Source organism: Silene latifolia, chromosome 6 (genome assembly GCF_048544455.1).
Source record: "Silene latifolia isolate original U9 population chromosome 6, ASM4854445v1, whole genome shotgun sequence".
Taxonomy (NCBI): Eukaryota; Viridiplantae; Streptophyta; class Magnoliopsida; order Caryophyllales; family Caryophyllaceae; genus Silene; species Silene latifolia.
Window position 1 is genome coordinate 48,180,428 of NC_133531.1, and position 25,693 is coordinate 48,206,120.

At 40.7% G+C, this 25,693-nt stretch overlaps 1 protein-coding gene across 1 annotated transcript; it reads right to left on the bottom strand.

Moving 5' to 3' along the window:
• Positions 1-18,993: 18,993 nt before the first annotated feature.
• On the bottom strand, positions 18,994-23,249 carry LOC141588046 (uncharacterized). The gene is made up of 4 exons (XM_074409503.1): positions 23,037-23,249; positions 20,494-21,452; positions 19,661-20,389; positions 18,994-19,336 (listed from the first exon to the last, which is right to left on the bottom strand). The coding sequence occupies exons 1-4, from the start codon at positions 23,247-23,249 to the stop codon at positions 18,994-18,996; spliced, it is 2,244 nt and encodes a 747-aa protein (XP_074265604.1).
• Positions 23,250-25,693: the final 2,444 nt, after the last annotated feature.

Sequence of the window (25,693 nt, forward strand, 5' to 3'; positions counted from 1 at the left end):
TAAACTATTTAACCTTGTTCATTAGTCCTTGTGACTCGTTGTGTGAACCATTTGTCCATGTTCATTAGTCATTGTGACTCGTTGTGTAAACTATTTATCCTTGTTACTCGTTGTGTCAACCATTTGTACTTGTTCATTAGTCCTTGTGCCTCGTTGTGTGAACCATTTGTCCTTGTTCTTTAGTCCTTGGTCCTTGTTGTGTGAACCATTTGTCCTTGTTTATTAGTCCTTGTGACTCGTTGTGTAAACCATTTGTCCTTGTTGTTGTGACTTGATGTGTGAAGCATTTTTCCTTGTTGTTGTGACTTGATGTGTGAAGCATTTTTCCTTGTTCATTAGTCCTTTTGACTCGTTGTGTAAACTATTTATCCTTGTTCATTAGTCGTTGTGACTCCTTGTGTGAACCATTTGTCTTTGTGACTCGTTGTTTAAACCATTTGTCCTGGTTTATTAATCCTTGTGACTCGTTGTGTAAACCATTTGTCCTTGTGATTGTGACTTGTTGTGTGAACCATTTTTCCTTGTTCATTAGTCCTTGTGACTCGTTGTGTGAACCATTTGTCCTTGTTCATTTGTCCTTGTGACTCGTTGTGTAAACTATTTAACCTTGTTCATTAGTCCTTGTGACTCGTTGTGTGAACCATTTGTCCATGTTCATTAGTCATTGTGACTCGTTGTGTAAACTATTTATCCTTGTGACTCGTTGTGTCAACCATTTGTACTTGTTCTGAAACAAATCAAACCGAGAAAGGCCACATTTCACCCGGTTTTGGACCTTGCACTAGATTGAGGTCTAACATGAATTCCGTCTAAGAAGTCGTGCCATTTTCCAGCATGGGATTAATCTTTGGTGAGTTTGGGACGTTTTTGTGTAGGAACTTATATCCCAAAGCCGTTCCTATCATAGAGTTTGCCAAGCTTTTAAAACCGTGCGCAATCAGGACCATGGCTGGAACAAGCTTAGTTTTTTGTGCATTATGTCGCTATCAACCTTCCTCTTTTGAACCAACAAAGCTCAAGGGACTTTATGGCTGCAGCAAGGACTCTTACACGGTTTCCTCAAGCCCCATTTCAGTCCATATAATCATAAATAAGAAGTTGAGCTACAAACAAGGAAGTTTGGACTATTAGTTTACTTTCTTTACTTTATGTCCTTTTCATTTCAGATTTGTCATAGCCTAGGCTGCCGTTTTCTTGGTTGTTAGCTGCTATTTTTGTGACCTTTAGATGTACTTAGTAATCAAGGGTCAAGATTGTAAGCCTTGGTCTATATAAACCAAGCTAAACACTTGAGAACTTCAGATTTGAGTGAATTAAAATATGAGTTTGAAAACTGAGTTTTCTACTTCTTTTCTTCTTGCTTAGTGCAGAAAACCCCTCATTACTTAGTGTTTGAGGCGGGATTAAGCTCTTGCTTCGTGATCTTGAGTTTGATTCCAAGGCTTAAACCTGCTTCGTGATCTAGTTTAAGTCATATCTCGGTTACTTGTTCTTGTTTTCGTGTCAAAACAGTCCCAAACTTTCTGTTTTCTTTGCTTTGAGTCCTTGAGAAGATTGTTATTTGAATGTTTACTTCATAAGCATTTAAGTTACAAACCTATTTTCCATTGTTGTCATTCAAGCTAATCGTTTCAATTGTGTTGTTTGTCATGTCCCAAATCAGATTAGTTGAGTCTTAAATCGTACATACTTGAGTCTTTTATCTTCTTAATCCTTAAACCATTTAGTTAGTCTTTGTTTGAGTCCAAAACAGTCCATTTGTTAAGTCTAATTCCAACCAATTCAGATTCTGTTTTCGAGTCCTTTTCGTCCAAAAATCGAGTCCTAAGAGTTTTATTCCAAATTGGTTATCAGAGCTTTGGTTAAACAACAAAATCCTTTCTTTGTGAGTTCATTATACCCTAACCACATTAAAAACACAAAAAACAACCATGAGTGAAGAAAGGATTGCTGGAATTGAAACACAAGTTACTCAACTTTCTGAAAAATGTGATTTGTTGCTAGAATCTCTCAATGTTATCATGGCTAATATTCCAACACCACCACCAAGAGGAGGACAACCACCTAGAGGCAGGGGTAGAGGCCGTGGCTTCATGGGTAGAGGACGAGCTCATGGTGGCCGTGAGGAGGAGGAGCTTTCTGATTCGGAGGAGTCCATGGCCGAGGCCTTTCATGGAGAGCCCAACAAAGACTTTAAGGTAGAAATTCCTGATTTTCATGGTAGTTTAAACCCCGGGGATTTGTTAGATTGGTTTAGGACCATTGAAAGAGTCTTTGAGTTTAAAGGTTATTCTGATGGCAAAGCTTTTAAAGTTGCAATCTTGAAACTCAAAGGCTATGCTTCCCTTTGGTATGAGAACTTAAAAAATCAGAGAAGAAGGGATGGTAAGGAACCTATTAAGTCTTGGTTAAAACTGAAAAAGAAGCTTAATGAGAAGTTTATACCTAAAGAGTACACTCAAGACATTTTCATTAAGCTCACACAACTTAAACAAGACCAACAACCACTTGAGTCATATCTTAGGGACTTTGAACAACTTACCTTGCAATGTGAACTCAATGAGAAGCCCGAACAGAAAATTGCTAGATTTGTTGAAGGTTTAGATACCAAGATTGCTCATAGGGTTAGAATGCAACAAGTATGGTCCTTTGATGAAGCCGTTAATTTGGCTTTAAGGGTTGAGAAATTGGGAAAGGGGAGAGCTGCCACCACAAAAACAGCCGCCAAAACAGCCCCATACTCCACCCAAACCGAGACCAAGGTTGATGAACCAACCCCTCAAAACAAAACACCTACTCTTGACAAAGGCAAGGCACCCATGATTCCAACCAAAAGCACCACATCTCTGAAAAAATGTTACCAATGTCAAGGGTTCGGTCACTATGCTAAAGAGTGTCCAACCAAGAGAGCCCTTAGCACATTTGAGGTAGTTCATTGGGGTGAGGATGAGATCCTTGTTTGTGATGATAGTAAGGAAGAAACGGTGCAAGAGGAGGCTGCCATGGTGGTAGAACCGGATGAGGGAATGAGTTTGGTCATTTGGAGAGCATTGAGTACCCAACCTATGGAAGTAAACCAAAGACAACAACTCTTTAGGTCTAGGTGCACCATTCAAGGGAAAGTGTGCAACCTTATCATTGATGGAGGAAGTTGTACTAATGTGGCTTCTAATACTCTCATTGAGAAGCTCTCTTTGCCTACACAAGATCATCCTAATCCTTACAAGTTGAGGTGGCTCAACAAAGGGGCTGAAATTAAGGTGGATAAGCAATGCCTAGTGTCTTTCTCCATTGGCAAGAACTATGTTGATGAGGTTCTTTGTGATGTTCTACCTATGGATGCTTGCCATCTTCTACTTGGAAGACCATGGGAGTTTGATAAAGATTCAATGCATAATGGTCAAGACAACACCTATACTTTCAAGCTTGGTTCAAAGAAAGTTGTGCTAGCACCCCTACCACCCGAGTCCTTGTTTGAACCACCCAAGAAAGTATTATTGATCAATGAAGACAAAGTGAGTCAAGGGGAGGACGGCATGGGGACTGACCATGTTGTCCATGCCAAAGATGAGTTCAAGGAGCCAAGGGTTCAAGCATTACTCAAATGGAAAGATCAAACCGAGGGTTTCTTTGAAGGCTTGCAATGTGAGCCTACTTCATTTCCTAATCCAAGTTTAACTAACTCATTTGAATTCAAGTGCAAGGCTAGTGATGGCAATGGCCACGGCAATGAGGCTGCCCAAGTGCAAAATTTCGAACCAATTGTTGAGGAATGGAAAGGAGTCAAGAAACGGGTTGAAAGAGATCCTCCCATCCATGCTAAGGCCATGAAATGCAAGGAAATGTCTATGGCTCCTAAGCAAGCTCGCATATTCAGGCCCGGGGACCTTGTGTGGGTTAAAATCAACAAGCAAAGAGTCCTTAAGAAAGGAAAAAACAAGTCCATAGCAAGTGAAGAAGGTCCTTTCAAAGTCATCAAGCAAATTGGGTTCAATAAGTACAAAGTTGATCTCTTGGGAATTCATGTAACATTTGATGTTGGGGACTTGAGTCCAAGCTATGTGGAGAATGAGGATGATGATTTTCAGGACTTGAGGGCAAGTCCTTTTGAAGAAGGGGAGATTGAAACAAATCAAACCGAGAAAGGCCACATTTCACCCGGTTTTGGACCTTGCACTAGATTGAGGTCTAACATGAATTCCGTCTAAGAAGTCGTGCCATTTTCCAGCATGGGATTAATCTTTGGTGAGTTTGGGACGTTTTTGTGTAGGAACTTATATCCCAAAGCCGTTCCTATCATAGAGTTTGCCAAGCTTTTAAAACCGTGCGCAATCAGGACCATGGCTGGAACAAGCTTAGTTTTTTGTGCATTATGTCGCTATCAACCTTCCTCTTTTGAACCAACAAAGCTCAAGGGACTTTATGGCTGCAGCAAGGACTCTTACACGGTTTCCTCAAGCCCCATTTCAGTCCATATAATCATAAATAAGAAGTTGAGCTACAAACAAGGAAGTTTGGACTATTAGTTTACTTTCTTTACTTTATGTCCTTTTCATTTCAGATTTGTCATAGCCTAGGCTGCCGTTTTCTTGGTTGTTAGCTGCTATTTTTGTGACCTTTAGATGTACTTAGTAATCAAGGGTCAAGATTGTAAGCCTTGGTCTATATAAACCAAGCTAAACACTTGAGAACTTCAGATTTGAGTGAATTAAAATATGAGTTTGAAAACTGAGTTTTCTACTTCTTTTCTTCTTGCTTAGTGCAGAAAACCCCTCATTACTTAGTGTTTGAGGCGGGATTAAGCTCTTGCTTCGTGATCTTGAGTTTGATTCCAAGGCTTAAACCTGCTTCGTGATCTAGTTTAAGTCATATCTCGGTTACTTGTTCTTGTTTTCGTGTCAAAACAGTCCCAAACTTTCTGTTTTCTTTGCTTTGAGTCCTTGAGAAGATTGTTATTTGAATGTTTACTTCATAAGCATTTAAGTTACAAACCTATTTTCCATTGTTGTCATTCAAGCTAATCGTTTCAATTGTGTTGTTTGTCATGTCCCAAATCAGATTAGTTGAGTCTTAAATCGTACATACTTGAGTCTTTTATCTTCTTAATCCTTAAACCATTTAGTTAGTCTTTGTTTGAGTCCAAAACAGTCCATTTGTTGAGTCTAATTCCAACCAATTCAGATTCTGTTTTCGAGTCCTTTTCGTCCAAAAATCGAGTCCTAAGAGTTTTATTCCAGTTCATTAGTCCTTGTGACTCGTTGTTTAAATCATTTGTAACAAGGACTCATTGTGTAAATCATTTGTCCTTTTTCTTTTGTCCTTGTGACTCGTTGTGTAAATCATTTGTCCTTGTTCATTAGTCCTTGTGACTCGTTGTCTAAACTATTTGTCCTTCTTTATTAGTCCTTGTGACTTGTTGTGTGTACCATTTATCCTTGTTCATTAGTCCTTGTAACTCGTTATCTTAACCATTTGTCCTTGTTTATTAGTCCTTCTGACTCATTGGGTAAACCATTTGCCCTTGTTCATTAGTCCATGTGACTCGTTGTGTGAACCATTTGTCCTTGTTCATTAGTCCTTGTGACTCGTTGTGTGAACCATTTGTCCTTGTTCTTTAGTTCTTGTGACTCGTTGTTTAAACCATTTGTCCTTGTTTATTAGTCCTTGTGACTCGTTGTGTAAACCATTTGTCCTTGTTATTGTGACTTGTTGTGTGAACCATTTTTCATTGTTCATTAGTCCTTGTGACTCGTTGTGTGAACCATTTGTCCTTGTTCTTTAGTCCTTGTGACTCGTTGTTTAAACCATTTGTCCTTGTTTATTAGTCCTTGTGACTCGTTGTGTAAACCATTTGTCCTTGTTATTGTGACTTGTTGTGTGAACCATTTTTCATTGTTAATTAGTCCTTGTGACTCGTTGTGTGAACCATTTGTCCTTATTCATTTGTCCTTGTGACTCGTTGTGTAAACTATTTGACCTTGTTCATTAGTCCTTGTGACTCGTTGTTTAAATCATTTGTAACAAGGACTCATTGTGTAAATCATTTGTCCTTTTTCTTTAGTCCTTGTGACTCGTTGTGTGAACCATTTGTCCTTGTTCATTAGTGCAGTGTAATGTCCAAGGGTTTAGACAAAAACAGCAAACAAACCAGCAGAAACTAGACAAGTTCTCAGGAATGCAATAAACTTGTGCTATTTAATAAAATTATGAATTGACCTCCTAAAATCATGAAACTTGGCAGTAAATTACTTTGATATGAGAACTAACTCTGAGTAAATTTCCAGGATTTTTTGAGGATTCAAAGTATTTTTAAGACTCAACTGAACGGTGTGCAGACAAAATTTGTGGTGAGACAGTTCGGGATTTGGTGAAAGGAGGGAACTTTGGATATAATTATCAACCATAAAACCCACAGAATTCTCACAGGGAATTAAGCTAACAATTTGGGGTGTTAGAGTTAAGAGATTCCACAGATTAACACAGGAAAGACTCAATGAAACAAACAAGTAAAGCTAAACTAACCACGGTCTCAAAGACACGGGAAAGTTTATACTCTACTAACAGGTACTTAATCAATAACCACAGTCTAAGCACGGGTTATTATCAAGCCCGACTCTAATCTACTGAGACTAAGCACAAGATTAAGAGGTTTAAATTTGAGAGAATTCTCAGGTTTCATTCATAAATCGGTTTGTGTTACAACGGATCGAGTTGAGGTCCTTATATAGGCCTTTTTAGGTTACAAACTTGAAAGAAAACTACATCCAAGGGTCAGGATCCCTCCTCACATGCTGGTAAGAGTCCAAGTACAATATTACAACGGTTTAAAAGCTCTTAATTGTAAACTGGAATGAAAACAAAAGAGAAATGCGGTGTGATGACGGGTTGTGGTCCTTTCTTTGCATTTCTTTGGCTTTTCGTTGAATGTAGGCACTTGAGGACGAAATGATTGAGTCCTTGGCATTAAAATTGGCTCTAGGTTGTATCTGGTATATGGGAAGACAAGCCAAAAGTTCTTTGTGTGCTTTTTCCTCATGGTTTAGCCAGAAATGGAAAGTTTGCTTTTGTTGTTTGTCATTTCTTTGCGATTCTGTCAGCTTGGTTTTCTAGGACTTGCATTGTGATTTTCCCTTGGACCCCTAGGACTTTTCTGAGCCTAGTTTAGTGACCAACCAGCTGGCCATGGTGGCAGCTGGTGGTTGGGCTTGTACTCGTACCTATTAGCCTCTAAACTTAGCCCAGTTTGGTTGCTTCCTGGAATGGGTGTGGTGTTGTTTTGGCCTGCTTGCATTTGTGGGGTGTCCTGGTCTGTGGCTCCTGCTGCAACCTCCCCTGGTTGAACAGGGCTTGTCCTCAAGCCTGATGACTCCTCCCCTCAAAGCATCCTCATAATAGGGACTTAGGTCACCTACATTAAAAGTGCCATGCACCTCATACTCTCTGGAGATCCACTTTGTAGGCATTTGGACCAATCCTCTCAATAATTTCAAAGGGGCCATCAGCTCTTGGCATTAACTTGTTCTTTCTTCTTTTTGGAAATCTCTCCTTTCTTAAGTGAACCCAGACCAAATCCCCTGGAACAAATTCTTTCCTTTTCTGATGTACCTTGGATTGTTTCATGTACTTCTCATTGGTCTTCTCAATTTCCCTTTTCACAGTGTCATGGAGTTTCAGCAGTTTGTTCGCCCTGGCCTTAGCATCATGATTCATCTCTTTTCTTGTACAGATGACAAGTCTACAGGCATTAGTGGATTAATCCCATAGACAACCTCAAAAGGACTATGACCGTAGTAGATTGATGGTGATACGTTGAAGGCAAATTCTGCTGCTGCTAACTTGATGTCCCAGTCTTTTAGGCTCTTGCTTACAAGACATCTCAGAATCCTACCCAAGGTTTTGTTGGTGACCTCAGTTTGGCCATCTGTTTGGGGGTGGTGAGAAATCTTGAACAACGGTCTTGTCTTGAGCAGACTTCCATAGAGTTTTCCAAAAGTAACTCATGAACTTTGTATCTCTATCTGAGACAATTGTCTTTGGAACTCCATGAAGCCTTACAATTTCTTTTAGGTATAGCTCAGCAACACTGGCAGCATCTTCTGTTTTCTTGCAAGCTATAAAATGGGCCATCTTTTGAACTGTCAACAACAACCATGATTGAATCCTTTCCTCTCTGTGTCCTTGGTAATGCAACAATAAAATCCATGCTCACATCCTCCCATGGCTTACTTGGTACTGGTAATGGGATATATGGGCCAGTTTGGAAGGAACTCTTAGCCATTTGACACACTGAACATCTTCTGAGAACATTTTGGACATCCCCCATCATTTTTGGCCAATGGAACTGTTCCTGTAGTATGTCCATTGTTTTCTGAACACCAAAATGCCCTCCCAAACCTCCTGAATGGACTTCCCTGATTAGGAGGTCCCTGTATGAACCCCTTGGAACACAGAGCTTGTTCCCTTGGAATAGAAACCCATCTTGCAACAAGTATTTGTTCCCTGGAACCCTATGCCCTTCAAACTGTGTGACCCACTCCTCAGAGAAGTCAGGGTCTTCCTTGTACATCTCTTTCATGAACTCAAAACCAAGGACCCTGGTTCCCATAGTTGATAGTAAGGAGTGCCTCCTTGATAGTGCATCTGCCACTACATTTTGTTTTCCTTCTTTATACTTGCTGGAAAAGGTGAATGATTGCAAGTACTCCACCCATTTAGCATGTCTGTGACTCAATTTGTGTTGACCATTGATATATTTCAAAGCTTCATGATCAGAGTGTAACACAAATGGCTTTGGCTTCAAGTAGTGACTCCAATGCATGACTGCCCTGATAATTGCATAAAATTCCTTGTCATAGGTAGAATACTTTAATTTAGCTCCATTCAGTTTCTCACTGAAGTAAGCTACAGGTTTCTGAGCTTGGATCAGGACTGCACCAATGCCTACCCCACTGGCATCACACTCTACTTCAAAGAGTTGATCAAAGTCTGGCAATTTCAGAATAGGGGTCTCACACATCAACTTCTTAATCCTTTCAAAGGATCTTGAGCACTCTCGGTCCGGTGGAACTCTCCTTTCTTCATACACTCAGTAATTGGAGCAACAACTGAACTGAAGTTCTTGATAAATCTCCTATAAAAGGAAGCCAATCCATGGAACCCCCTTACCCCAGTGATGGTTTTAGGAGTTGGCCATGACTGAATGGCTGCAACTTTGTCCTGATCAACTGTAATCCCTCTCCCAGAGACAATGTACCCTAGGAATGCCACTTCTTTAACCATAAAAGTGCATTTTTCTAGTTTGCCAAATAGTTTCTGTTCTTTGAGGATCCTGAACACAGTTTCAAGATGTTTCAGGTGTTCTCTTTCACTGCTGCTGTAAACCAAGATATCATCAAAGTAGACCACTGCAAATTTGCCTAAACATGGCCTTAGCACCTCAGTCATCAGTCTCATAAAGGTGCTTGGTGCATTAGAAAGACCAAATGGCATCACAAGCCACTCATATAGTCCATGTTTAGTTTTGAAGGCAGTCTTCCACTCATCTCCTTCCCTTATCCTGACTTGATGGTACCCTTGCCTGAGATCAATCTTAGAAAATATCATGGCACCACTGAGCTCATCTAACATGTCATCCAACCTTGGTATTGGGAACCTGTACTTGACAGTGATGTTGTTAATGGCTCTCTTTGTCAGTACACATCCTCCATGTTCCATCTTTCTTTGGAACAAGTAGAGCGAGGACCGCACAAGGATCGAGAGATTCCGACAAATCCTTTGCTCATAAGTTCCTCAATTTGGCTTTGCAATTCTTTGGTAGAAATTTGGATCACTTCTATAAGCTGGCCTGTTGGGAAGCACTGAGCCTGGAACAAGGTCTATGTGGTGCTCAATGCCTCTCAATGGTGGCAACCCACTAGGCAACTCTTTTGGAAATACTTCCTTATACCTCTGAATTAATGGCTTAACTTCAGCAGTATCTCGGGACTCCCTTCCTTGCTTACTTCTTTGGATAGTAACACCCAGACAGGTTGTTCTTGCTTCATTTCTTTGATCATGGCTGCTTCAGAAAGAAATAGCACACCATTGCTCTCTCCTCGGCATACTTGGACCTCCATAGTTTCTCTGGTTGGGTGGTAATGGGGTCAGAGTGACCTTCTTGCCTTCATGTTTGAAACTATAGATGTTATCCTTCCCATGGTGAGTGGTATTCCTGTCATACTCCCATGGCCTTCCCAGGAGTAGGTGGCAGGCATCCATTGGGACAATATCACACAAGACTTCATCTTTATACACTTTCCCAATAGAAAATGGAACCAAGCATTGTTTGTCCACCCTTACTTCTGCTCCCTTGTTCAACCATCTCAACTTGTAAGGGTTTGGGTGCTCTTGAGTTGTCAAGTTGAGTTTACTAACCATGGCATTTGATGCCACATTTGTACAACTTCCCCCATCTATGATTAGGTTACAAACCCTCCCCTGGACTGTGCATTTGGTTCTGAATATCAGGGATCTTTGATCGCTTCAGAGGTGAGTGTTGGGAATGCATGACCCTCCACAAGACTAAGTTGTGACTGTATCGGGGGGGGCCACAACTGCGCATCTTGTTCTGGTTCTCCTTCAGTCTCCACTTCCTTCATTATCAGGGTCTCATCTTCCTCATACTGAACCAAACCTTCCCTCTCCCACTGTTCTACTTCCATTCTTTGTCAAGGTTCTCTTAGAAGGACAGTCCTTCCTAAAATGGCCATACCCTTGGCACTTGAAGCATTTAATTTTCCCATCAATCACAGGTGTGTTGGTTCTAGGATTCACATGACTCTTCCCCTTGTCTGGTGTTGGTTGGGTTGCAAGTTTTGGAGTTTCTCCAATCCTAACCCTAGAAAAAGGTTTGAAAGTGGATCTGGTAAGGGGTTTGGAAGCAGTGACCTTGGCTTTTCCCATCTTTTCAATCCTCAATGCAAGGTTGACTGCCTCATCAAAGGACCAGACTTGTTGCATTCCGACTCTTATAGCAATCTTAGGATCTAAGCCCTCAACAAACCTAGCAATTTTGTTCATTCGAGGCTTTTCAAGTAATCTCACATTGCGGGGTAAGTTGTTCAAAGCTTCTAAGATAAGACTCAACAGATTGTTGGTCTTGTTTAATTTGGAGTTAACTTGATAAACATATCCTGTGTGTAATCTTTAGCTATAAACTTATCCTTCAATTTCTTTTTAAGTTTTAGCCAAGATTTAATGGGTTCCTTGCCTTCTTTCATTCTCGGCTTTTCGGGTTTCATACCAAAGTGAGGCATAACCTTTGAATTTAAGGATAGAAACTTTGAAAGCTTTCTGTCAAGTATATCCCTTAAATTCAAAGACTCTCTCAACAGATTCTAATCCATCTAACAAATCTTCGTGGTTTAAACTACCATGGAAATCGGGAATTTCTACCTTTATATCTTTGTCTCTCTCCATGTAGATGCCCTCTGCCATAGATTCATCGATATCGACATGTCTTCTCCATATTCCTGGTGGTGTGGTTGTCCTCTTCCTGCTCCAACAAAGCCTCTACCCCTGCCTCGCTCTCGTAGGGTGGCCTGTTAGGAACTCCTTCTGCAAGAGTGTTGACAATATTTACCAGTTCATTGATTCTCCCCGCTATCTCGATCCACCCTGGTCTCAATACCAGTAAATCTCTCTTCACTCATGGGTTATTTTTGTAGTTTTGTTGTAGTTAGGGTAAAAATGAACTCACTTTCCTTCCCAAGACTAACACAAGATAGAATCGTGTTAAAACCTTGCTACGATATACCAATTTGCGAGTGTAATGTCCAAGGGTTTAGACAAAAAAGCAAACAAACCAGTGAGAAACTAGACAAGTTCTCGGGAATGCAATAAACTTGTGCTATTTAATAAAATTATGAATTGACCTCCTAAAATCATGAAACTTGGCAGTAAATTACTTTGATATGAGAACTAACTCTGAGTAAATTTCCAGGATTTTTAGAGGACTCAAAGTATTTTTAAGACTCAATTGAACCGACTGATCGACACAAAGGATGTAATTGAGACAGTTCGGGATTTTGAAAGGAGGGAACTTTGGATATAATTATCAACCATAAAACCCACAGAATTCTCACAGGGAATTAAGCTAACAATTTGGGGTGTTAGAGTTAAGAGATTCCACTGATTAACACAGGGAAAGACTCAATGAAACAAACAAGTAAAGCTAAACTAACCACGGTCTCGCCCAAGACAGGGAAAGTTTATACTCTACTAACTGGTACTTAATCAATAACCACAGTCTAAGCACAGGTTATTATCAAGCCCGACTCTAATCTACAGACTAAGCACAAGATTAAGAGGTTTAAATTTGAGAGAATTCTCGGGTTTCATTCATAAATCAGTTGTGTTACAACATCGAGTTGAGGTCCTTATATAGGCCTTTTTAGGTTACAAACTTGAAAGAAAACTACATCCAAGGGTCAGGATCCCTCCTCACATCTTTGGTAAGAGTCCAAGTACAATATTACAACGGTTTAAAAGCTCTTAATTGTAAATTGGAATGAAAACAAAAGAGAAATACGGTGTGGTGTGAGGTTGTGGTCCTTTCTTTGCATTGCTGGCTTTTTCGTTGAATGTAGGCACTTGAGGACGAAATGATTGAGTCCTTGGCATTAAAATTGGCTCTAGGTTGTATCTGGTATATGGGAAGACAAGCCAAAAGTTCTTTGTGTGCTTTTTCCTCATGGTTTAGCCAGAAATGGAAAGTTTGCTTTTGTTGTTTGTCATTTTTCAGATTCTGTCCACTTGGTTTTCTAGGACTTGCATTGTGATTTTCCCTTGGACCCCTAGGACTTTTCTGAGCCTAGTTTAGTGACCAACCAGCTGGCCATGGTGGCAGCTGGTGGTTGGGCTTGTACTCGTACCTATTAGCCTCTAAACTTAGCCCCCGGTTTGGTTGCTTCTGGAATGGGTGTGGTGTTGTTTTGGCTGCTTGCATTTGTGGGGTGTCCCTGGTCCGTGGCTCCTGCTGCAACCTCCCTGGTTGAACAGGGCTTGTCCTCAAGCCCGATGACTCCTCCCCTCAAAGCATCCTCATAATAGGGACTTAGGTCACCTACATTAAAAGTGCCATGCACCTCATACTCTCTGGCGGATCCACTTTGTAGGCATTTGGACCAATCCTCTCAATAATTTCAAAGGGGCCATCAGCTCTTGGCATTAACTTGTTCTTTCTTCTTCTTTGAAATCTCTCCTTTCTTAAGTGAACCGGACCAAATCCCCTGGAACAAATTCTTTCCTTTTCTCGATGTACCTTGGACTGTTTCATGTACTTCTCATTGGTCTTCTCAATTTCCCTTTTCACAGTGTCATGGAGTTTCAGCACTGTTTCGCCCTGGCCTTAGCATCATGATTCATCTCTTTTCTTTGTACAGATGACAAGTCTACAGGCATTAGTGGATTAATCCCATAGACAACCTCAAAAGGACTATGACGATGCGAGTTGATGGTGATACGTTGAAGGCAAATTCTTCTGCTTTGCTAACTTGATGTCCCAGTCTTTTAGGCTCTTGCTTACAAGACATCTCAGAATCCTACCCAAGGTTTTGTTGGTGACCTCAGTTTGGCCATCTGTTTGGGGGTGGTGAGAATCTTGAACAACGATCTTGTCTTGAGCGACTTCCATAGAGTTTTCCAAAAGTAACTCATGAACTTTGTATCTCTATACGAGACAATTGTCTTTGGAACTCCATGAAGCCTTACAATTTCTTTTAGGTATAGCTCAAAGAACATCAAAAAGCATCTTCTATTTTCTTGCAAGCTATAAAATGGGCCATCTTATGAACTGTCAACAACAACCATGATTGAATCCTTTCCTCTCTGTGTCCTTGGTAATGCAACAATAAAATCCATGCTCACATCCTCCCATGGCTTACTTGGTATCGGTAATGGGATATATGGGGCAGTTTGGAAGGAACTCTTAGCCATTTGACACACCGAACATCTTCTCGAGAACATTTTGGACATCCCCCATCATTTTTGGCCAATGGAACATTTCTGTAGTATGTCCATTGTTTTACGAACACCAAAATGCCCTCCCAAACCTCCCGAATGGACTTCCCCGATTAGGAGGTCCCTGTATGAACCCCTTGGAACACAGAGCTTGTTCCCTTGGAATAGAAACCCATCTTGCAGCAAGTATTTGTTCCCTGGAACCCTATGCCCTTCAAACTGTGTGACCCACTCCTCAGAGAAGTCAGGGTCTTCCTTGTACATCTCTTTCATGAACTCAAAACCAAGGACCCTGGTTCCCATAGTTGACAGTAAGGAGTGCCTCCTTGATAGTGCATCTGCCACTACATTTTGTTTTCCTTCTTTATACTTGCTGGAAAAGGTGAATGATTGCAAGTACTCCACCCATTTAGCATGTCTGTGACTCAATTTGTGTTGACCATTGATATATTTCAAAGCTTCATGATCAGAGTGTAACACAAATGGCTTTGGCTTCAAGTAGTGACTCCAATGCATGACTGCCCTGATAATTGCATAAAATTCCTTGTCATAGGTAGAATACTTTAATTTAGCTCCATTCAGTTTCTCACTGAAGTAAGCTACAGGTTTCTGAGCTTGGATCAGGACTGCACCAATGCCTACCCCACTGGCATCACACTCTACTTCAAAGAGTTGATCAAAGTCTGGCAATTTCAGAATAGGGGTCTCACACATCAACTTCTTAGTCCTTTCAAAGGACTGCTGAGCACTCTCAGTCCAGTGGAACTCTCCTTTCTTCATACACTCAGTAATTGGAGCAACAACTGAACTGAAGTTCTTGATAAATCTCCTATAAAAGGAAGCCAATCCATGGAACCCCCTTACCCCAGTGATGGTTTTAGGAGTTGGCCATGATCGAATCATTTTGCAACTTTGTCCTGATCAACTGTAATCCCTCTCCCAGAGACAATGTACCCTAGGAATGCCACTTCTTTAACCATAAAAGTGCATTTCTCTAGTTTGCCAAATAGTTTCTGTTCTTTGAGGATCCTGAACACAGTTTCAAGATGTTTCAGGTGTTCTCTTTCCTTCTTCTTTGTAAACCAAGATATCATCAAAGTAGACCACTGCAAATTTGCCTAAACATGGCCTTAGCACCTCAGTCATCAGTCTCATAAAGGTGCTTGGTGCATTAGAAAGACCAAATGGCATCACAAGCCACTCATATAGTCCATGTTTAGTTTTGAAGGCAGTCTTCCACTCATCTCCTTCCCTTATCCTGACTTGATGGTACCCTTGCCTGAGATCAATCTTAGAAAATATCATGGCACCACTGAGCTCATCTAACATGTCATCCAACCTTGGTATTGGGAACCTGTACTTGACAGTGATGTTGTTAATGGCTCTGCTGTCAGTACACATCCTCCATGTTCCATCTTTCTTTGGAACAAGTAGAGCAGGGACTGCACAAGGACTGAGAGATTCCCTGACAAATCCTTTGCTCATAAGTTCCTCAATTTGGCTTTGCAATTCTTTGGTAGCAGCTGGATCACTTCTATAAGCTGGCCTGTTGGGAAGCACTGAGCCTGGAACAAGGTCTATGTGGTGCTCAATGCCTCTCAATGGTGGCAACCCACTAGGCAACTCTTTTGAAATACTTCTTATACCTCGAGTTAATGGCTTAACTTCAGCAGGTATCTCGGGACTCCCTTCCTTGCTTACTTCTTTGGATAGTAACACCCAGACAGGTTGTTCTTGCTTCATTTCTTTGATCATGGCTGCTTCAGAAAGAAATAGCACACCATTGCTCTCCTCTGGCATACTTGGACCTCCATAGTTTCTCTGGTTGGGTGGTAATGGGGTCAGAGTGACCTTCTTGCCTTCATGTTTGAAACTATAGATGTTATCCTTCCCATGGTGAGTGGTATTCCTGTCATACTCCCATGGCCTTCCCAGGAGTAGGTGGCAGGCATCCATTGGGACAATATCACACAAGACTTCATCTTTATACACTTTCCCAATAGAAAATGGAACCAAGCATTGTTTGTCCACCCTTACTTCTGCTCCCTTGTTCAACCATCTCAACTTGTAAGGGTTTGGGTGCTCTTGAGTTGTCAAGTTGAGTTTACTAACCATGGCATTTGATGCCACATTTGTACAACTTCCCCCATCTATGATTAGGTTACAAACCCTCCCCTGGATTGTGCATCGGTTCGAATATCGGGGATCTTTGATCAGCTTCCCAGAGGTGAGTGTTGGGAATGCATGACCCTCCACAAGACTAAGTTGTGACTGTATCGGGGGGCCACAAGCGCATCTTGTTACGGTTCTCCTTCAGTCTCCACTTCCTTCATTATCGTGGTCTCATCTTCCTCATCTGAACCAAACCTTCCCTCTCCCACTGTTCTACTTCCATTCTTTGTCAAGGTTCTCTTAGAAGGACAGTCCTTCCTAAAATGGCCATACCCTTGGCACTGGAAGCATTTAATTTTCCCATCAATCACAGGTGTGTTGGTTCTAGGATTCACATGACTCTTCCCCTTGTCTGGTGTTGGTTGGTGATGTAAAACAGTATGGAAAAACGAGAATGAACAGATCGTTGAACTGTTCGTTTGAGTTTGTTAATTCTGTGATTGTGTATGTCGTGATAATTAGTAAATTTGCAGCGGAAATTGATTTGTTTGGACTGATTATTTCGTGATTAAGGATGTAACCTGGATAGTATGGTGAATTCCTAGTCCTAACCTCGCAAGGTGTCAAACGCAGATTCACGCAATCAACCTCGCAAGGAAGATCTAAATATTAAGCTCGCAAACCTAATCAGAATAATGCTCACAAATGTAAACAATTTTATTGCTGGAAATTCGATGGTGTTTCTCTGATCATACACGGCCTAATATACTCCTAAACGAGGTCACAATTCGACCCAAACCCTAGCTTGGAAATTAAGCTATCTTTCCTTTTCCTAAACTAACTAGGAAAATTATTCCCCTTTCCTAAACTAACTAGGAAAGTAATTAAAATACTAAAAACTAGAATACAATCAGATTTAGGGTATTCTAATTTGACTAGGATTAGGAAAATCTAGCTTTCCTAACTTTATTAGAAATAGTAATTAACTAACTTATTATTCTACACGATTTAGGAAACCGTGTATCCTAATCATCCTAGGAGCCGTGATATGCAACTCCGCAGCCGTGTTATGCAGCTCCCATACCTTCCCATTTTAGCATCAACACATTACTCGATCCAAGCTCAAATCCTTTTACTAGTTGAGTTACATTTCGACTAATAAGGATCTCATTTGCTTGTTCGAACATGCTCCGCATCATTCTCTCCTTCTTTTTTGAGAATTTGCCCTCAAATCCTCGTCTTCTAGATATGGTGATAGGTCGCCTACATTGAATGTCGTGCTCACCCCACCATATTCACTCGGCAACTCCAGCTTGTATGCGTTAGAACCATAACATTCGAGGATCTTGAATGGACCATCTGCTCGCGGCATCAACTTATTCTTCCTTTTGGACGGAAATCGTTCCTTTCTCAAATGTAACCACACAAGATCACCTTCTTTGAAAACAGGCTGCTTTCGATGTTTATTAGCCTTCTCTTTGTATTTAGCATTTGCCTTCTCAATTTGAGCTCGAACTTGTTCACATACTCGGAGAAATGCCGCTTGTCTTTCTTTGGCTTCAAAACTTAACACATCTTTCTTTGGAATGGGCACTAAATCGATTGGCAGGTATGGATTCACGCCATAGACAATCTCGAATGGAGCTCGTCCTGTCGTCATTGATGGTGTACGATTATAAGCGAATTCAGCATGCGCCAATTTGATATCCCAATCCTTTGTGCTTTTACTAACCAATCCTCGCAATAGACTCCCTAGAGTACGGTTGGTTACCTCGGTCTGACCATCTGTTTGTGGATGGTGTGATGTCTTGAAAAGAAGCTTAGTCCCCATCAAACGCCATAACGTTTTCCAGAAGTAACTAAGAAACTTCACATCTCTATCTGAAACAATAGTAAGAGGTATTCCATGTAATCGAACGATCTCTCTATAGTACAAATCAGCCACTTTAGTTGCATCATCAGTCTTGTGACACGGAATAAAATGCGCCATCTTCGAGAATCGATCAACTACCACCATAATCGAGTCCTTACCCCTCCGAGTTCTCGGCAAACCAAGGATAAAATCCATGCTTACCTCATTCCATGGCTGCAGTACAGCAGTGCAGGCAGGTGTATACAAGCCCTTGGTGAACGTGCTTTTAGCCTTTTGACATACCACGCATTTCGCCACAATCTCTTGCACGTCCTTATTCATTCTCGGCCAGTAGAAGTGCTCACTTAGGATGTCACTCGTCTTATTAACTCCAAAGTGTCCAAAGAATAGCCCCGCCATGAGCTTCTCGTACCAACAACTCCCTAATCGACCCATTCGGAATGGATAGCCGATTACCCTTGAAGAGATAGCCATCACGAACAAGTATACAAAACTGTCGGATCAATGATTTCCTTTGAAAATTCTGGATCGGACTTGTACAGTTCCTTGATATGTTCGAAACCAAGAATCCTTGCATCCAACTCAATCAACAATGAATGCCTTCGTGATAATGCATCAGCCACGATATTAGAACTTCCCGTCTTATATTTTGAAGAAAACGTGAATGATTGCAAGAATTCTACCCATTTGGCATGTCTTTGATTTAACTTTTGTTGTCCATGGATGTGTTTAAGAGCCTCGTGATCAGAATGTAAAATAAACGGCTTTGGACGCAGATAATGACTCCAATGATCCAATGCTCTCACGATTGCATAAAACTCCTTGTCATAGGTTGAATAGTTCAACCTTGCACCGTTTAATTTCTCATTTGAAATATGCAATAGGCCTCTTTTCTTGTATTAACACGGCACCAATCCCAACACCACTTGCATCACACTCGACTTCAAACAATTTATTAAAATCGGGTAGTGCTAAAAAACAGTCCGGAGCATAGCTTGCGTTTTACTTCTTCAAACGCCTTTTTGGTATTTGTTAGTCCACACGAACTCTCCCTTCTTGGTTAGCTCTGTAATTGGAGCCACAATCGAGCTAAAACCCTGGATGAACCGTCTATAAAATGATGCTAAACCATGAAAGCTTCGCACCTCTGTAGTTGATTTCGGAACTGGCCAGGCTTGAATAGCATCGACCTTGGATGGGTCCATACTTACCCCGTCTTTTCCCACAATATAACCAAGAAAGACAACACTTGAGACCATAAAAGTACATTTTTCCAACTTACCATAAAGCTTCTGATCTCGCAAAACTTCAAACGCAGCTCGCAAATGTCGTTTGTGCGACTCTTCATCTTTGCTATAAATCAGGATGTCGTCAAGATAGACCACCACAAATTTGTTAAGGAACGGCCTTAACACTTCATTCATCAACCTCATAAACGAACTAGGAGCATTGCACAATCCAAACGGCATCACAAGCCATTCATATAACCCTTGCTTCGTTTTAAACGCGGTCTTCCACTCATCCCCTTCTCGAATCCTCATTTGATGGTAGCCACTCCTCAAATCCAGTTTAGAAAAGACACTCGAACCAGAAAGTTCGTCAAGCATATCATCAAGTCTTGGCATAGGAAAGCGATATTTGATTGTAATGTTATTTACCGCTCTACTATCAATGCACATTCTCCAAGTCCCTTCCTTCTTTGGTACTAATAACGCAGGCACCGCACATGGACTTAAGCTCTCTTGAACATATCCCCTATCTATCAATTCTTGGACTTGTCTCTGTAACTCCTTTGCTTCCTCTGGATTACAGCGATAGGCCGGCTTATTAGGCAATGCCGCCCCTGGAATCAGATCTATTTGGTGTTCAATACCACGTAAAGGAGGTAACCCATCCGGTAATTCATCCGGAAACACATCCCGGAACTCTTCTAACAACTCCTGTACCTCACGGTCATCACACACACCAACGGACCCCAATTCACGAACCAGCAGCACATAAGTTCGTTCTCCACGAGCTAAAGCTTCCTCAACCTCCCGAGCCTCCATAAACATACTCCCCTTCTTTGTTTTGGACTCTTTAATCTTATTAGGTGACATAGGTTTCAGATTATATCTCACATTACCCTTCATCACGCTATACGCATTAGCTCTCCCGTCATGTTCAACCTTTCTATCGAATTGCCAAGGCCTACCCAACAGAATGTGGCATGCATTCATAGGAATTATATCGCACCACACCTCATCAGCATAGGGTCCTAAACTCAACGAAACTAAGGCTTGTTTCTTAACTTGAATCCCATTCTCCCCATTCAGCCAATGTAATTTATATGGTTTAACTCGGTCTTTAGTTTGCAATTTCAGTTCATCAACAAGGTCCCTCGCTACTACATTAGCACATGATCCACTATCAATAATAAGATTGCAAATTTTACGGTTTACCTTGCACCGAGTATGGAAGATTTGCTCCCGTTGTTCATTCTCGGTGAACCCGTTCCATATGTAAATTACGCAGACACTAAACACTCCTCTTCACTCAATGGATCCAAATCGTAGACTTTTCCTTCACCATCAGTTTCAACATTCCCTTGAACTGTTTCTTCTTCTGGCGTGACAAATACGGGGATCATATCACATAATTCTTGAGCTGTTAGGGCTCGTTTCTGAGGACATTCGTTTGCTATATGCCCATAGCCTTGACACTTGAAGCAACGCCTCAAAGAACCCCCCTTTGGCTCGGCAACACCCTTTCCTTTGTCCTTGGGTTCTTCTTTCGGGATTTCTTTAGCCTTGCTAGGAGCTGGCCTGGAATATGAGTTGGTTCCCGAACTTTGTCCCTTGGAATAAGCATAAGGTTTACGTGCCTTATCATGTTTTTCAAATTTTAACGCCAATCTGCAAACATCACTAAACCCGTCATAATTCTGGATTTCTACCTTTGTTGCAATCGCGGGTGTTAGGCCCTTGATGAATCTCGCCACTCTTAGCTCTTCTTTCTCCTCAAGATCGCACACGATTGACATCTTTTCGAATTCTTTGATGTAATCAGTCACGGACATGCTTCCTTGCTCTAAAGATTGGAGCTTTAAGTAGTTATCTTGCTCATAATCCCTTGGCAGGAATCGCCTCATCAAGTGCTTCTTTAATTTGATCCAAGATTCGATCTTGTCTTTGCCTTCCTTTCTCCTCTGTTTTTTCAGATTTTCGTACCATAAAGATGCATACTTTGTAAGCTTTAAGATTGCAACTTTAAATTGCTTCTTGTCATCGTATTCTTTATATTCGAAAACCCTCTCAGCTTGTCTTACCCAATCCAGAAATTTTTCCGGATCCATCTCGCCATCAAAGTCTGGAATATCGAGTTTTAAACCCCGATCATCATCGTTCTTATTTTTTGACTTCCTCTTTGGCTGCTCGTCCTCTTCTTCAGATTCGGATGGGGTGTCCGATTCTTTTTTCTTCTCTTTAGCCTTCAACATGCTTGCTATATTTTTTAACACATAAGCCATCTGAGCCATCTCCAACTTCAGCTCGTTATGACCATCTTCCCATGTTTTCGGACCTTCTTCACCGTCTTTAACCATGATTAGCAACGTCCCAAGACAGATCTATTAAGGAATAAATCTGAACTTAGCTCTGGTAACCAATTTGATGTAAAACAGTATGGAAAAACGAGAATGAACAGATCGTTGAACTGTTCGTTTGAGTTTGTTAATTTTGTGATTGTGTATGTCGTGATAATTAGTAAATTTGCAGCGGAAATTGATTTGTTTGGACTGATTATTTCGTGATTAAGGATGTAACCTGGATAGTATGGTGAATTCCTAGTCCTAACCTCGCAAGGTGTCAAACCTTGATTCACGCAATCAACCTCGCAAGGAAGATCTAAAGATTAAGCTCGCAAACCTAATCAGAATAATGCTCACAAATGTAAACAATTTTATTGCTGGAAATTCGATGGTGTTTTCTGACGATCATACACGGCCTAATATACTCCTAAACGAGGTCACAATTCGACCCAAACCCTAGCTTGGAAATTAAGCTATCTTTCCTTTTCCTAAACTAACTAGGAAAATTATTCCCCTTTCCTAAACTAACTAGGAAAGTAATTAAAATACTAAAAACTAGAATACAATCAGATTTAGGGTATTCTAATTTGACTAGGATTAGGAAAATCTAGCTTTCCTAACTTTATTAGAAATAGTAATTAACTAACTTATTATTCTACACGATTTAGGAAACCGTGTATCCTAATCATCCTAGGAGCCGTGATATGCAACTCCAGAGCCGTGTTATGCAGCTCCCATACCTTCCCATTTTAGCATCAACACATTACTCGATCCAAGCTCAAATCCTTTTACTAGTTGAGTTACATTTCGACTAATAAGGATCTCATTTGCTTGTTCCGAACATGCTCCTGCATCAGTTGGGTTGCAAGTTTTGGAGTTTCTCCAATCCTAACCCCAGAAAAAGGTTTGAAAGTGGATCTGGTAAGGGGTTTGGAAGCAGTGACCTTGGCTTTTCCCATCTTTTCAATCCTCAATGCAAGGTTGACTGCCTCATCAAAGGACCAGACTTGTTGCATTCTGACTCTTATAGCAATCTTAGGATCTAAGCCCTCAACAAACCTAGCAATTTTTATTCAGGCTTTTCAAGTAATCTCACATTGCGGGGTAAGTTGTTCAAAGCTTCTAAGATAAGACTCAACAGATTGTTGGTCTTGTTTCAAATTTGGGTTAACTTGATAAACATATCTGTGTGTAATCTTTAGCTATAAACTTATCCTTCAATTTCTTTTTAAGTTTTAGCCAAGATTTAATGGGTTCCTTGCCTTCTTTCATTCTACGGCTTTTCGGGGTTTCATACCAAAGTGAGGCATAACCTTTGAATTTAAGGATAGAAACTTTGAAAGCTTTCTCGTATATCCCTTAAATTCAAAGACTCTCTCAATGAGTTCTAATCCGGTCTAACAAATCTTGAGGGTTTAAACTACCATGGAAATCAGGAATTTCTACCTTTATATCTTTGTCTCTCTCCATGTAGATGCCCTCTGCCATAGATTCATCAGTATCTGACATGTCTTCTCCATATTCCTGGTGGTGTGGTTGTCCTCTTCCTGCTCCAACAAAGCCTCTACCCCCGCCTCCGCCTCGTAGGGTGGCTGTTAGGAACTCCTTCGCAAGAGTGTTGACAATATTTACCAGTTCATTGATTCTCCCTATCCGATCCACCCTGGTCTCAATACCAGTAAATCTCTCTTCACTCATGGGTTATTTTTTGTAGTTTTGTTGTAGTTAGGGTAAAAATGAACTCACTTTCCTTCCCAAGACTAACACAAGATAGAATCGTGTTAAAACCTTGCTCTGATATACCAATTTGCAGTGTAATGTCCAAGGGTTTAGACAAAAACAAGCAAACAAACCCGAGAAACTAGACAAGTTCTCAGGAATGCAATAAACTTGTGCTATTTAATAAAATTATGAATTGACCTCCTAAAATCATGAAACTTGGCAGTAAATTACTTTGATATGAGAACTAACTCTGAGTAAATTTCCAGGATTTTTAGAGGACTCAAAGTATTTTTAAGACTCAATGAATGACGTGACAGGACACAAAGGACTGTAATTGAGACAGTTCGGGATTTGATTGAAAGGAGGGAACTTTGGATATAATTATCAACCATAAAACCCACAGAATTCTCACAGGGAATTAAGCTAACAATTTGGGGTGTTAGAGTTAAGAGATTCCACAGATTAACACAGGAAAGACTCAACTGAAACAAACAGTAAAGCTAAACTAACCACAGTCTCAGCACAGGAAAGTTTATACTCTACTAACAGGTACTTAATCAATAACCACAGTCTAAGCACAGGTTATTATCAAGCCTGACTCTAATCTACAGACTAAGCACAAGATTAAGAGGTTTAAATTTGAGAGAATTCTCAGGTTTCATTCATAAATCATTTGTGTTACAACGATCGAGTTGAGGTCCTTATATAGGCCTTTTAGGTTACAAACTTGAAAGAAAACTACATCCAAGGGTCAGGATCCCTCCTCACATGCTGGTAAGAGTCCAAGTACAATATTACAACGGTTTAAAAGCTCTTAATTGTAAACTGGAATGAAAACAAAAGAGAAATGCGGTGTGGTGACAGGTTGTGGTCCTTTGCTACATTGCTGGCTTTTCTGTTGAATGTAGGCACTTGAGGACGAAATGATTGAGTCCTTGGCATTAAAATTGGCTCTAGGTTGTATCTGGTATATGGGAAGACAAGCCAAAAGTTCTTTGTGTGCTTTTTCCTCATGGTTTTTAGAGAAATGGAAAGTTTGCTTTTGTTGTTTGTCATTTTTGCGATTCTGTCCAGCTTGGTTTTCTAGGACTTGCATTGTGATTTTCCCTTGGACCCCTAGGACTTTTCTGAGCCTAGTTTAGTGACCAACCAGCTGGCCATGGTGGCAGCTGGTGGTTGGGCTTGTACTCGTACCTATTAGCCTCTAAACTTAGCCCAGTTTGGTTGCTTCCTGGAATGGGTGTGGTGTTTTTTTGGCCTGCTTGCATTTGTGGGGTGTCCTGGTCTGTGGCTCCTGCTGCAATTAGTCCTAGTAACTCGTTATGTTAACCATTTGTCCTTGTTTATTAGTCCATGTGACTCATTGGGTAAACCATTTGTCCTTGTTATTGTGACTTGTTGTGTGAACCATTTTTCATTGTTCATTAGTCCTTGTGACTCGTTGTGTAAACCATTAGTCCTTGTGACTCGTTGTGTGAACCATTTGTCTTTGTGACTCGTTGTTTAAACCATTTGTCCTGGTTTATTAATCCTTGTGACTCGTTGTGTAAACCATTTGTCCTTATGACTGTGACTTGTTGTGTAAACCATTTTTCCTTGTTCATTAGTCCTTGTGACTCGTTGTGTGAACCATTTGTCCTTGTTCATTAGTTCTAACAACTCGTTATGTTAACCATTTGTCCTTGTTTATTAGTCCATGTGACTCATTGGGTAAACCATTTGTCCTTGTTATTGTGACTTGTTGTGTGAACCATTTTTCATTATTCATTAGTCCTTGTGACTCGTTGTGTGAACCATTTGTCCTTATTCATTTGTCCTTGTGACTCGTTGTGTAAACTATTTGACCTTGTTCATTAGTCCTTGTGACTCGTTGTGTGAACCATTTGTCCTTGTTCATTAGTCATTGTGACTCGTTGTGTAAACTATTTGTCCTTGTGAGTCGTTGTGTGAACCATTTGTCCTTGTTCATTAGTCATTGTGGCTCGTTGTGTGATCCATTTGTCCTTGCTCTTTAGTCCTTGGTCCTTGTTGTGTGAACCATTTGTCCTTGTTTATTAGTCCTTGTGACTCGTTGTGTAAACCATTTGTCCTTGTTGTTGTGACTTGTTGTGTGAAGCATTTTTCATTGTTCATTAGTCCTTTTGACTCATTGTGTAAACTATTTATCCTTGTTCATTAGTCCTTGTGACTCGTTGTGTGAACCATTTGTCTTTGTGACTCGTTGTTTAACCCATTTGTCCTGGTTTATTAATCCTTGTGACTCGTTGTGTAAACCATTTGTCCTTGTGATTGTGACTTGTTGTGTGAACCATTTTTCCTTGTTCATTAGTCCTTGTGACTCGTTGTGTGAATCATTTGTCCTTGTTCATTAGTCCTTGTGACTCGTTGTCTAAACTATTTGTCCTTCTTTATTAGTCCTT